This window comes from Salmo salar, chromosome ssa20 (genome assembly GCF_905237065.1).
Source record: "Salmo salar chromosome ssa20, Ssal_v3.1, whole genome shotgun sequence".
In the NCBI taxonomy this organism is placed as follows: Eukaryota; Metazoa; Chordata; class Actinopteri; order Salmoniformes; family Salmonidae; genus Salmo; species Salmo salar.
In genome coordinates this window covers 14822373-14836045 of record NC_059461.1, presented here as the reverse complement: position 1 = coordinate 14836045, position 13673 = coordinate 14822373, and the positions used below count along the sequence as shown (strand labels likewise).

At 42.4% G+C, this 13673-nt stretch overlaps 1 protein-coding gene across 5 annotated transcripts in view; it reads right to left on the bottom strand.

Moving 5' to 3' along the window:
• LOC106580096 (small G protein signaling modulator 1) overlaps positions 1–13673 on the bottom strand; it is an 87224-nt gene that overhangs the window by 31602 nt on the left and 41949 nt on the right. For all 5 annotated transcript variants that reach the window (XM_014160746.2, XM_014160745.2, XM_045702978.1 and 2 more), the window contains exons 4-11: positions 9682–9844; positions 9280–9432; positions 9102–9169; positions 8842–8987; positions 6840–6977; positions 6347–6471; positions 4329–4396; positions 3910–4073 (exon numbers count right to left, since the gene is read on the bottom strand). In XM_014160746.2, coding sequence (XP_014016221.2) covers positions 3910–4073; positions 4329–4396; positions 6347–6471; positions 6840–6977; positions 8842–8987; positions 9102–9169; positions 9280–9432; positions 9682–9844 — 1025 coding nt within the window. The remainder of the gene's footprint in view (positions 1–3909; positions 4074–4328; positions 4397–6346; positions 6472–6839; positions 6978–8841; positions 8988–9101; positions 9170–9279; positions 9433–9681; positions 9845–13673) is intronic.

The following is a 13673-nucleotide window of genomic DNA, read 5'->3' as shown; positions in this document are numbered from 1 at the left end:
AATGTAAGTGCTGTTATTGTGAAGTGGAAACATCTAGGAGCAATAATGGCTCAGCTGAAAAGTGGTAGGCCACACAAGCTCACAGAACGGCAGCAGCACAACTGTTCAGGAACTTAATGAAATGGGTTTCTATGGCCGATCAGCAGCAAACAAACCTAAGATCACCATGCACAATGCCAAGTGACGGCTGGAGTGGTGTGAAGCTCGCCGCCATTGGACTCTGGAGCAGTGGAAACGCGTTCTCTGGAGTGATGAATCACACTTCATCATCTGGCAATCGATTCGGCGGATGCCAGGAGAACTTGCTCGAATGCATAGTGCCATCTGTAACGTTTGGTGGAGGAGGAATAATGGTCTGGGGCTGTTTTTCATGGTTCGGACTAGGCCCCTTAGTTCCAGTGAAGGGAAATCTTAACACTACAGCATACAATGACATTCTATACGATTCTGTGCTTCCAAATTTGTGCCAACAGTTTGAGAAAGGCCCTTTCTTGTTTCAGCATGACAATGACCCCGTGCACAAAGCGAGGTCCGTACAGAAATTGTTTGTCAAGATCGGTGTGGAAAAGCTTGACTGGCCAGCACAGAGCCCTAACCTCAGCCCAATCAAACACCTTGGGATGAATTGGAACGCCGACTGCGAGCCAGGCCTAATCACCCAACATCAGTGCCTGGCCTCACTAATGTTTGTGGCTGAATGGAAGCAAGTACCTGCAGCAATGTTCCAACATCTAGTGGAAAGACTTCCCAGAAGAGTGGAGGCTGTTATAGCAGCAAAAAGGGGACCAACTGCATATTAATGCTCATGATTTTAGAATGAGAGGTGTCCTTTGGTCATGTAGTGTACAGTGCATTGGGAAGTATTCCCTTTTTCTATACCCTTTTTCGACATTTTGTTACATTACAGCCTTATTCTAAAATGGATGAAATATATTTTTTTACTCCTCAATCTACCCACAATACTTTTAGAAATGTTTGCAAATGTATTAAAAATAAAGTAATTCAGACCTTTTCCTATGAGCAACCAATGATCTGGGTCAACGGCATCAATGTAACAGTGTAGGTTCCGTCCCTCTCTTCGCCCCAACCTGGGCTCGAACCAGGGACCCTTGCACACATCAACAACTGACACCCCACGAAGCATCGTTACCCATCGCGCCACAAAAGCCGCGGCCCTTGCAACGCAAGGGGAAACCCTACTTCAAGTCTCAGAGCGAGTGACGTCACTGATTGAAACGCTATTAGCGCGCACCACCACTAACTAACTAGCCATTTCACATCGGTTACACATGTCAGAGCAAAAACCAAGCCATGAGGTCAAAGGAACTGTCCGTAGAGCTCAGAGACAGGATTGTGTCGAGGCACAGATCTGGGGAAGGGTAACAAAAAAAATTCTGCAGCATTCTTAAATGGAAACATTTGGAACCACCAAGACTCTTCCTAGAGCTGGCCGCCCGGCCAAACTGAGCAATCGGGGGAGAAGGGCCTTGGTCAGGGAGGTGACCAAGAAGCCAATGGTCACTCTGACAGAGCTCCAGAGAGTTCCTCTGTGGAAATGGGAGAACCTTCCAGAAGTACAACCATCTCTGCAGCACTCCACCAATCAGGCCTTTATGGTAGAGTGGCCAGATGGAAGCCACTCCTCAGTAAAAGGCACATGAGTCTGCTTGGAGTTTGCCAAAAGGCACCTAAAGGACTCTCAGACTATTAGAAACAAGATTCTCTGATCTGATGAAACCAAGTTTGAACTCTTTGGCCTGAATGCCAAGTGTCACATCTGGAGGAAACCTGGCACCATCCCTACGGTGTAGCATGGTGGTGGCAGCATCATGCTGTGGCAATGTTTTTAAGCAGCAGGGACTGGGAGACTAGTCAGGATCGAGGGAAAGTTGAACGCAGCAAAGTACAGAGAGATCCTTGATGAAAACCTGCTCCAAAGTGCTCCAGACCCTGGACTGGGGAGAAGGTTCACCTTCCAAATGGACAATGATCCTAAGCACACAGCCAAGAAAAAGCAGTAGTGGCTTCAGGACAAGTCTCTGAATGTCCTTGAGTGGCCCAGCCAGAGCCCAGACTTGAACCCGATCGAACATCTCTGGAGAGACCTGAAAATAGCTGTGCAGTGACGCTCCCCATCCAACCTGACAGAGTTGGAGAGGATCTGCAGAGAAGAATGGTAGAAACTACTCAAATACAGGTGTGCCAAGCTTGTAGCGTCATACCCAAGAAGACTCAAGGCTGTAATCGCTGCCAAAGTTGTTTCAACAAAGTACTAAGTAAAGGGTCTGAATACTGCTTTGTCATTATGGGGTATTGTGTGTAGATTGATGAGGGGGAAAAAAACAATTTAATCAATTTTAGAATAAGGCTGTAACGTAACAACATGTGGAAGTCAAGGGGTCTGAATACTTTCCAGATGCACTGTTTTGTAAAAATTGCTCAATATCGGTAAATTCGGTTGGGAATCATTAATGGACAGCAATATTCAAAACTTGTCTCAGATTTTCAAGAAGTTTAAATGTCAGGACTGAGACTGGACCCCTCAGGAACACTCAACACCTCTTGGAAAGCCATTCTGGTGTCTTTGGCATAATTTGGGGGGGGGAGTGTTCCTGCTGAAAAAGGGTTATGTATTCAGGAGACTGAGGCAGGGTTTCATCTAGCTTTAAACCTGGGCTTTGCTCCTTTCACATTATTTTGATCCTGACAAACTCCCTTGCCCCTGCCGGTGACAAGCATACCCCAAACATGATGCTGCCCCTACAATACTTGAAAATATAAAAGGGATCAACAACATTGCATTCACTTCACATTACTGGATTTTTTTACAAAGTGAAAAGAAGGAAGCCTGTGTTAAAAATATATATTTCAAGTCATCCATTATGTTTGCAAAAAGGCCCTTAAGTAATACTGGAAGACATCATAGCAAATAAATTAACCTTTCGGCTTAAAATAAAAACTGCAGGTTTGGGACAAATCCAATAAAGCACATCACAGTGTATATTCTTAAGCATTGTGGTGGCAGCATCTTGTGATAGGTACGCTTCTCACCGGTAGGGACATCAGGAGTTTGTCAGGATCAAAATAAATATGAAAGGAGCAAAGCCCAGGTAAAAAGCTAGAGGAAAAATGTTTCCGTACTTCTATCATTTTCTATACTTTTTCTTTCACTTTGAACATGTGGATCAGGTTGTGTAGATCTGTAGGAAAATATCAAATTTGATCCCTTTTTAGATTTAATTTTAAGGCAGCAAAAATGTGACATCTATGCAAGGGGTGTATAAACCCTGGATTGCTGATGCTATGTATTGGCCATTGAGAGGCTTTGAAGCCACCGGTCAGCCATATTGGTACTCCCCAGTAGGAGCAGTCCTCCATAGGAATGAATGGAATTCGACAGTATTTCAATTCAATGTTTAACTGACAAAAGTACACGTATTTATGTATTTTATGTTTTAGTGAGGACAGTAACATTAAGGATTTTTGAAAAATATTTATATTTGTATGTTTAGTTCACATAATATAATTTAAAAGAATGCATTAAGGTGTCTGTAGAATAAATGTTGTAAAAACGAATGTAGACATTAATAAATGCATTTCTATAGCTTTAAAAATATATTTTACAATAGTGGGAGAGTGCAAAGATGGAGTCACGGTGGCTTCAATACTGCGCCCCCCTATCAGTTAAGTGTATATACAGTACATATACATATATAAATCATTGATGTGCATGTTCCAAAATAACCCAATATTTGCCCCCCCCCCCAAAATCTAACAATTCAATTAAATAATATTTGGCTCTGTCAGGGACCCCCCATTCACATATTGAACTGTTGGATGACTAAACAGAGCATCCCCCCATGTGTCACCCCTCAGATAGTCCCTTGTGAGTAGACATCCAGGGCTGACCTTTCCTCTCTGGGACCAGAGCGGAGGATCCAGATGGCCATGGGGCAAGAGGCCATTCTCCAGGCAGGAGAGGAACTGGAGCAGATGCCCCCCTCTAGGGAAGCGCAGCGGGGGTCTCTGGATGCCGTCCTGGCTCACCAGCACCACCGTGCCCCCGCTGTCCACTGCAGAGACAATATTATACCTTTTATGGACCTTTTAAACCTATTGTTATGGGAAAATCATTATGAAGAAACTGTGCAAATGGATTATCCATTGTAAGGATATGAACAACTTTATAAATGAACCAAAACTAGCTGTTGTTGATATCAGTAGCTAGCAGACTAGCTCCATAAAAGACACACCAATTACATTCCAGACATTACAATGAGCCTGTCCTCTGAATGTTTACCTCCACTAGCCTCTGCTGGTGAACCTACCCTGCTGATGACAGTGCAAATAAACAATTTCCTCCAGACGGATGGTCATAGCGTAATCCCAGTACACACTGAAAGAGATGGAATCAAAGCCGGGGTTATTGAGACATCACTCACCTTGCCACAATGAGCTGAACAACAAAGTTAGCCAAAGGGATATGTGTTTTTTGTATTACTCTTGGTGTGTGTAAAACTCTGAATATGATTGGTGTTACTGAATGTAGAAACGATTTAAGTTGGGGTTCAGTATTTTGCATAAGTAAGTGGAGTGAGGGGCATTTTATTGTACATTGAGAATGGGGGGCTAAGAACCAGATGTGTGTTTTACATGTGCTTTAACGCTTTGACACGTACGAACACACAGGTGTGACCATTCTACAGTGGTCCCTGCAGAGTACGCTCAAACTGGTGTGATTAGAACACTTATTTAGAATGTCTAGTTACCAATGACGCAACAGTCAGCGTTTGAGCTGGCCACACTGTTTTTTTCACAGAAACATTTTGCACAAGCACAGTCTTTACAACGTTATGTCCTCAATGTGAGCAGTTTATTTTTGGATGCAATGTTCAGACATTCATAGCAGTAGCAACAGTATCACACAATTCTCATCCAAACTGGAAAATGTAGGCTACATTATATGAATTAGCTAATAGCAATAACTATTTACAATTCATCACATCATGGGTGACCTCACCAGTGATCTAAATAATTGATTAAAAATCGAAAGTTATCTGACGATGCATAGTTTGTGCACACCGCCATGTTAGTTTTTTTGCGTTAAACAAAGAAAAAGAGGTTACAAGATGAGTTGGGTCTATTTACAGTATGCATGTTGAAGGGGGTGTGTTGTCTACCATCATTCATTTCCGTCATTCACTTTACTCGAAATACGAGTGAACCATCCTTTCACTTCGTTTTGTTATAACATCTTTGGTCTGACAGACGTTTACGTGACAACCAGAATACATTGCATGTCAACAAATATGGTGCTACACATAGCTGGTAATTAGCTTAGCATAAGCTCATCATAATCAGTACAACCTTCCAAAAAGTATTTTACAGACATCATGTGTCCATTACCATCTATGCAAGAATCGGAATGCATGATTTGTCACTAGTACTTGAAAACGTGAATAAAACAGTAAATACATTATGCTCCATACATACAGTGTGCTACAGTAGAAACGACAACACGATATACATAAACTATAAAGATAACGTAATAAGGCACTTAACGTTGATAGGAACACCCACATATCCACACACATATTATTAGTAGTGAAGGCAATGCGGGCGCCAGATGGAACATTTGCCAGGGAGGAAAGAGTTTGTGCTTGGGCTCTCGTCAAAAGAGACAAGTTTGTCTAGCTCAGTAACGCCTCAAACGTAAATTGTCCACAACAGTGAAATGGGCTACGTCTATGTGAATTAATGAGGAGGCGGAACACACCTCAATTCAAATTGTTGTCAGAAAATAAAACTTGTTAAAATATAATTGACAAGTTGAAACATAGCCTATAGATAATTAGCAGGCAGCGGGCCTTGGTTTGAGGGCAGCGTGGGTTAACTGTCATGTGGCGTAACAATCACATTTTGGAACAGTGAATGCATTCTGACATCACGCGCATAAAAAAAAATAAACTCGCGCTGGGGGCGACCGTTAAGAGATTTTGGAACTCACGTGTGAAAAGGTTAATACAGCCACAAACATTACGGCCTAAGAACCACAGTCACTGAAATAACATGACTGGTTGACTTGAAATATGCATGAACATTTCCCCATCAGGGTTGCCCCTGAAAGCAACCCTCATCATATCCCCCTCTCCAGAGTTGACCCCAAGACACAGAGCCCTCCTGAGTCTCACTCAGACAGACACACTGCATGATTTAGTGACACTGAGCTGCTGCACCAATTGTAGACAATAACTACAACACACAGGTGGTGCATGTCATCGCCCTGTTGTGCCATCTTGGCGTACATAAATAAGAGACATGATTGTTAGTGAATTGCTCTCCACACCTGTGCTCATAGTCCAGGTCTCCCACAGAGCCGTTCATCAGCTGATTGGGCGTCCACTTCAGCGTCATGATGTCGGCGGTCTGGTGGAGAGAGAGGTATCCTGGGATAGCCTCCATGTCATCCCTCTGTAACAGCAAGAAGGATATTAGTTTGACTATCTGTTTTCTATAGTGAACTATGAAGAAATGTTTGACACTTTTACGGTTTAACATTTTTCTTTACAGATTGGCATTACAAATGTGTCTCCAAATGGGTCTACTGTTTTGTGGTGTTAACAACTGGTATGTTCGCTTTCACTGAATATTTGAGTTTCCGAAAGCCATCAAAAATAAGGAGGAGTGCGGGCACTGACAGATCATCTTCCACAGCAACGACAATATGACCAATCTCTCTACATACTTTATATGGCTCTGAGCATATCTAGAGATGCTCATTTCTTATTTGTACATTACGTAGAACACTCGTAGAGATGGGAGAAGGATGAAATGTTTACCGGCTGCACCAGCACATTGTTCTTTCCAAACAGCAGGGTGGCTCTGTTGTTCTGGTGCAGTGACTCCACATAGTCCCGGGCTGAGGGTGAGGGGGAAGGCCGCTCCTCAATGCTGCTACTAGAATGCCTCTTCTGGATCTGGAAACGCAGACAATGTGTATGTTTTTACCCCCATTCCACTCCATCCATCCACCCATCCAGCTTCCCTATATTGGCCAATTAGTTTGTAGGGGAAAACGTGCTTTGGTGATGACATTTCACTTCCGTAATCTAATACATCCGCTAATTAGCACCGATCTCTGTTGACAGAGGGCTGCAGTGAAACTTTTTGGGATTTTACATTTTGTTGTCATCTTCCAAGTTGTTTCCGTGGGTCACAAATAGCAAAATTAGCATGAATTAAGTGTAAAAGGCTTTGGAAATAAAAAGCTTGTGGTACGCTCAGTGCTCCGTTGACATTTCACAGAGATACGCTTGTTTTTGTGAAAAGGAACAGGAACTTCGCATTAAATCGATACTTCGGGATTTTGGCAAGGAGGCCCTTTATCTACGTCCCCAGAGTCAGATGAACTCATGGATACCATTTTTATGTCCAGTATTAAGGACGTTGGAGGTAGTTTTGCGAGCCAATGCTAACTAGCATTAGCGCATTGCACTAACGCTAGTTAGCAACTTCCTTCAAACTGCATGCAGAGATATAAAAATGGTATCCACGAGTTCATCTGACTCTGGGAAAGTAGATAAAATGGGCCTCATTGCCAAAATCCCAAAGTATCCCTTTAATATGAACAGTATATAGTAAAATATGAAAATGCTGCATTTAATACCTCAAAATCGATATCTATCTTAACTCTATATTGTTTTATGTCCTCTGGATTTGAGAAGAAAGATGACGAGTTCAATGGTGAGCCTCACAGGTAGACCTAATTCTCGCACAGCATCCAGCCTTGCTGACGGGATGCTATTTCACCGATTTTTTTAAACTTTTTTCCTCTGGCCTCTAACTTAGTCACCCTAATTTTGACCATCCTACAAGGGTAAAAACTCAGATACCTTTTTAACGGGGTATGATAGAGACATGAGGTTTGGACCATTCATTTTCTTAGAGGATTATCTACACAATTAATATATAATTTTATCCATTGGTCAAAATATGCATTTTTGATTGGACACCCTACACATCAATGGTACAAAATGTATGTATTGTGCCATATTGGGGCGGCAGGTAGCCTAGTGGTTAGAGCGTTGGGCCAGTAACCGAAAGGCTGCTAGCGCAAATCCCTGAGTTGACAAGGTCAAATCTGTCGTTCTGTACAAGGCAGTTAATCCACTGTTTCTAGGCTGTCATTGTAAATAAGAATTTGTTCTTAACTGACTTGCCTAGTTAAATAAAAAAATATTGCGCATTTAGTTTGTTTGATACTATTTACCACAAAAATTATCCACTGGGAATGAATTAGCGACGATTAAACTTATTCAGCTCTGTAAGAACCCTTTAAGCCCTGTATTTGAGTCAGGTTGCTACACTTGCATTTGCTTTCATGAAGAAAAACTAAATGGGAAACCATCTCGGCGCTTGGTTTGTGTTGACAAAGCCCCTTACATTTGCCTCTGGGGTAAAAAGGATACAATGCTGCAATAAGCAACTCTCCACTGTCAACGTGGGATACGGGGCGAGATGTTTCTAGTTGCAGGGGTCATTGACAATATGAAAATACACTCTTGTCCTCTCCCACGGGACGCACTGTGCTCCTTAATGCATTGACAACAGCAGGTCTTTCTTCTACTGAAAGAGAGAAGCTGAGGAAGGCTTCAATGACAGGATTGGTCACTGATATCCCCGCTAACTGAGCTATTGTGTACAGTGTCAGCAAAACAAAGTTGTGAAATAATCAATAAAGCAATGTATATGGGATAATGTGCTCATGGCCAATCCTATTTGGGGGAGTTTGGTAGACTTGTTGGATGAGATTCAGACCTCTACCCTTCCCAGGAACCTTACACAAAGGGCAGGCCTCTTGGTGGGGGAGTCCTGTCTACAGTGACCACTGTGGATGCGGTGTCTCTGGACCAGCTCGTCTGCTGAGGGGTCTGTCCAGAAGTGGTCTGCCGTTTTCATCTTCGTGTACTCCAAGGCACAGGGCCCCACTGCCAGAGTACAGAACAATGGCATGAAAAGATGCATGTGAGGAGAATCCCCTTCCCTACACTGATATAATGTCTGAGATGAGATGTATGTGAATAAAAGCTTAACAATGTTACCTAACAAAGAGGCCAGAATGGGTCCGTCCACCGGATCCATCAGAATGGCCTCTTTTTCGTAGAATTTACTGGAACATAAAGATGTGATGGAGGTGAGCCATGAATTTCTGCATTTGAATTTCCTCCTCCTTGCAGGTGACCATGCCATTTCCATGCCATCCCCCCCAATATGACTCACCTGCTGTTCTCCACAAGGTAGAGCACGATCTTGTCCAGCACCTTCTGGAAGAGGGCCGTGCGGATCCAAAGATTTCTGACCACCTGCGGGCTGAGGCTCGACAGCCTGGGCAGTCTCCGTACGCTGTCCTGGTTGGGCATGCTTTGGTTCCGTCTGAGGGAAGGAGGAACCCAGCAGTTTCCTTTGTATTACAGTATGTTGCACCTTTGTTGCATCAGTAAACTATAAATATGTGTGAGTAGATGGGTGCCGTATGACAGAGATCGTGACAAGGACTTGTTAGCAGTACTATACAGTAACAGCTCTTTGATTTTGAGTGCTACGGTCTGTCTGTACAGGGATCCAGTGGTGTGTGTGTGTGTGTGTGTGTGTGTGTGTGTGTGTGTGTGTGTGTGCTCTCACTTGCTCTCGATGATCTGTTCCAGCTCCTGAGCCTTCCTGCACAGCTCCTCTGCCGGGGCGAAGCTCTTCCCCACCTTCATGAAGAGCGCTGCTATTTTATTGCTACGCAGGAATCCCGCCGCTCGCCGCTTAAGCCCATGTAGAACGCAAGCCTCCACCGCAGCTGTGTACACACACACAAATAATAGTAACTTCTAAAGATTGATGGGAAACACCACAGGAGAGTTCACTGAACCTTGTCATCATGAAGAATACTCTATGTTCTGCATTTGCATTTACTTTTATTATTTGTTAACTTGTCGACAATTTAGTAGGATATTTATTGTAATAAGTGATATTGTGTTTGGTTGTAGACAAACTGGAATTAAAGCCAGACTAAGTCGATAGTACAGATGGAGTTATCCAAGCAGAAGATAAATCTCCTTCAAATGTTTGATATTTTAAATATCATTACATTTGAAATCAGAGGTTGAAACCCTAGGCCCAATGTTCCCACTAGTTTTTTTTAAAGTTTTTTTTTTAGCTCTGAGCAAATTTCAGGTCTGCTGAGGGCAAACTTGATTGTTTTGAAAATTCAGTGCATCTTCCAGCGTCCGTTTACTGTGAACACTGACGCTGTAGCCGCTTTAAGTTACAGTTTTAACAGTGGCCAAGTAGGCTACTGTGGCTATTTGATCATAACGTAGGCCTACCAGAGTGGCCTACCATCAAAAACAATGGAGAAAATGCATCCCAGAACATTTTAACATGGAAATAGCTGTTCTATCATTCAGCCTACAGTAGCAGCCAATGTGTAGTGTTCAATGTAGGCCTACAATCCATGAGACTTTTGAGAAAAGATTAACCTGTTTATCCACTGGTCCTTCAGACAAGGAGATGACTGAAAATGTTGTTTTGTTGTTTGATGCATGAAACCACTTTACATAATAAAATGCATTATTATTCCCATATCATTATTACAGAGAATCAAACAAATTATGCTACCCTCTGCCTATTCGCTACTTAGCTTCTTAGCTTACTCAAGCCTGTCTCAAAATACAAAACTGCCCCTTTAACAGAAAAAAACTCTTTACCTGACTTGCTTTTCAAAGAAATAGGAAGAAAGCGCATTTTATGGCTTATAAAAGTGTTGAATACAAAGTGTTGACAGTGCTGAGTAAAACATGAACTCACTCATAGAAACAGCAGCTCTTTGCTGTATACGTTGACAGTCTCTCTCTAGTCATGGTTTTAAACGTTTTAAAATCTCACAGTATCAACTTTTCTGTATCTTTCTTTATGCCTGCTACCTTACTGCAGACACGGTCATCTGATCCATCCGGCTGGCCAGCGGTAGGCCTATAGTGCACTTGATTTGCTCTCTGGGCCCGCCGGGAAGGCAGAGTTTGTACCTTCAGACACATGAAATGGTTCAAAATCGCAACAGTTCGCCTACCTGCCCAACAGCCCGAGACGAATAAAGAACAAATAATAGGAACACAGGGCTTTATCGTTGGGTTTTTAACAGAAATGTTTGGCGGTCGACTAGGAATGCCTTGGATCACGATCGACTGGTTGGTGACCACTGCTCTAGAAAGTTGAGTGAAGTTCAATCTCTCTGTGGGCTGATATTTCTGCACCGGCAGTCCAGGGGAGCTGCGCAGCAGTCTTGGGCTACTGCGCTAGGGAACATTGCCTAGGCCAATTGTATAGTCTATTTTTTGTTGAATTCAAAACAATAAATGTTGATGACTTTACAAATCCTATACAGGCCTAAATAGCATCATTGATGTTATGGGTGATAAACTATTGTCAAATTTCATTTGCTCTGTTAAACCTACCCTTTGGAATGACTTTGATAGCAACAGTGAATCTATTTAGTTTTTCAGTGGAGATCTCTCAACAATCATTCTCACGATAGCACACTGGCAATAGTCAGTGACAAATGGCATAGCTAAGCTGGGCGTGGTTAAAACTGGATGGGAGACCAACAGTTTGCTGTAGATAGGTCAATGCTCCAGTAGGAAGTGCTGCCCAATTATATTTTTTTCTGATAGCGGATTTAACATTGAAGATCTGATGTTGTTTTAAAGGTACAAATTCAGCAAATTTTCTACAAGGTTTGTCTATGTAGAATTTTGGTTACAAGTGTTTTTTTTTATTCAAATGTATTTTCCATGTAGACTCCACTTCACAATAGGATGACAAATTATGTTGAAACAGCATTGATTCAACCAGTTTGTGCCCAGTGGGTAACTTCTGTGTAATTATGACTCAGCCGCATGATAGACACTTCAGACAAAGCTTTGCAGCTTGAGACTCTTCTGAGTGGTTCAACGAAGCCAATCATTTTTAACAGGTTATCCATAAACGTGAGCTTTGCAGTAAATACAAGTGCGCGCACACACACATCTTCCTATAAGGCCTATGTGGCATGCCTTGAGCGGTGTTGACATTTGAGCTCTCTCTCAGGACTAATCCTGTTGCTCTGCACACATGGGGAAGGCCGTAGTCGTCATGGAAACCCCTGCTGATGGAGAGCTTCAGCACTGGGAGTGAGAGAGCAGTGGAGGGAGGTCTCTCTCTCTCTCTCTCTCGCAAAGGACATTATATTGTAATTGCTATCTGGTTGAAGCCACATCAAATAACTAGATTACAATAGGATAAAGGCGTCTTTTTTAGGACTACAAAAATACATGTTAAAGGCCCAGTGCAGTCAAAAACGTGATTTCCCTATGTTTTATATATAATTTCCACACTATGAGGTTGGAATAATATTGTGAAAATTATGATAATGCCCTTTTAGTCCATGGTGACATCGTCATGCCGTAAATTAGTCAGCAGACCACAGGGTCGACCCCATTCAGTCCACTGGTCGATTGTATGGTCGATCAAGATTTTTTTGTCGAGCAGTGGCAAATATCTAAAAACAAAATGATGCTACACGAGACACTGGTCTGATTCACACCTGTCTGAGTCAACTAATCCATTGCGGAGGATTAATATCACTAGTAGTTTACCGTTAATTACCATCATTTCTCATCTACGTTTGTTTGGTTACAGTAATTTCTGTTAATGCATTCAATATATTATTATTAGTCTTACTGTTGTCATTGTAGGAGTGGGCATGTTGTTTGCAGAGTGAGATTTTTTAGTTGTTGATTTATTTCATTATTTTCATATTTCATTGTCTTTTGTTTGGAGCGCTCCTGTCAATCTTGAGTAAGGACATGCACCTGTTTATGCATAGAAGTACAGTAGGCCTAGGCTACCTGGCCTGCGCGCAGATGTAGGCTTGTAAATGTGCCCATTTGGGGATCTGATACTATTTCTGATTGACTGAACTCACCATCACCGTGGAGCTTCTCAAAGTACTTTTTTCTTCACATCAAAAAGCAAGTAAACAAAGTCTGTTTTCACATCCATGGAGAATGACAATAGCTCCACAACGTAGCCTATTTGAAAAATATTTCCAGCTCTCTCTTTCGATAACCACTCAGCATGAAAGAAGAAAAAATGTCATGCTTTGATCCAGTGGACATAATAAAGGCCCACCTGATTACTTCTTATCCCTTATTATTACTTCTTACGGGGCTTCCGAGTGGCGCAGCGGTCTAAGGCACTGCATGTCAGTGCAAGAGGTGTCACTATAGTACCTGGTTTGAATCCAGGCTGTATCACATCTGGCTGTGATTGGGAGTCCCATAGGGCAGTGCACAATTGGCCCAGCATTGCCAGAGTAGGCCATCATTGTAAATAAGAATTTCTTAACTGATTTGCCTAGTTCAATAAAAAAAAATGTAATCCCTTGCACATATAGCCTAAAGCTGTGTCTGTCCAGAGCTCACTGTCTCCAGGAAACTCTGAGGGCCCAGAGATTTTTATAAAATGTTCCAAGTTTGCTAGTGTGAGCTTCAGGCCGGATCCAAGTTAATAGTTGATACAATGTTTCAAGTTCCCAAGTTAATAGTTTATATAATGTTTCAAGTTCGTTGCAGACAGGCCATGCGTAG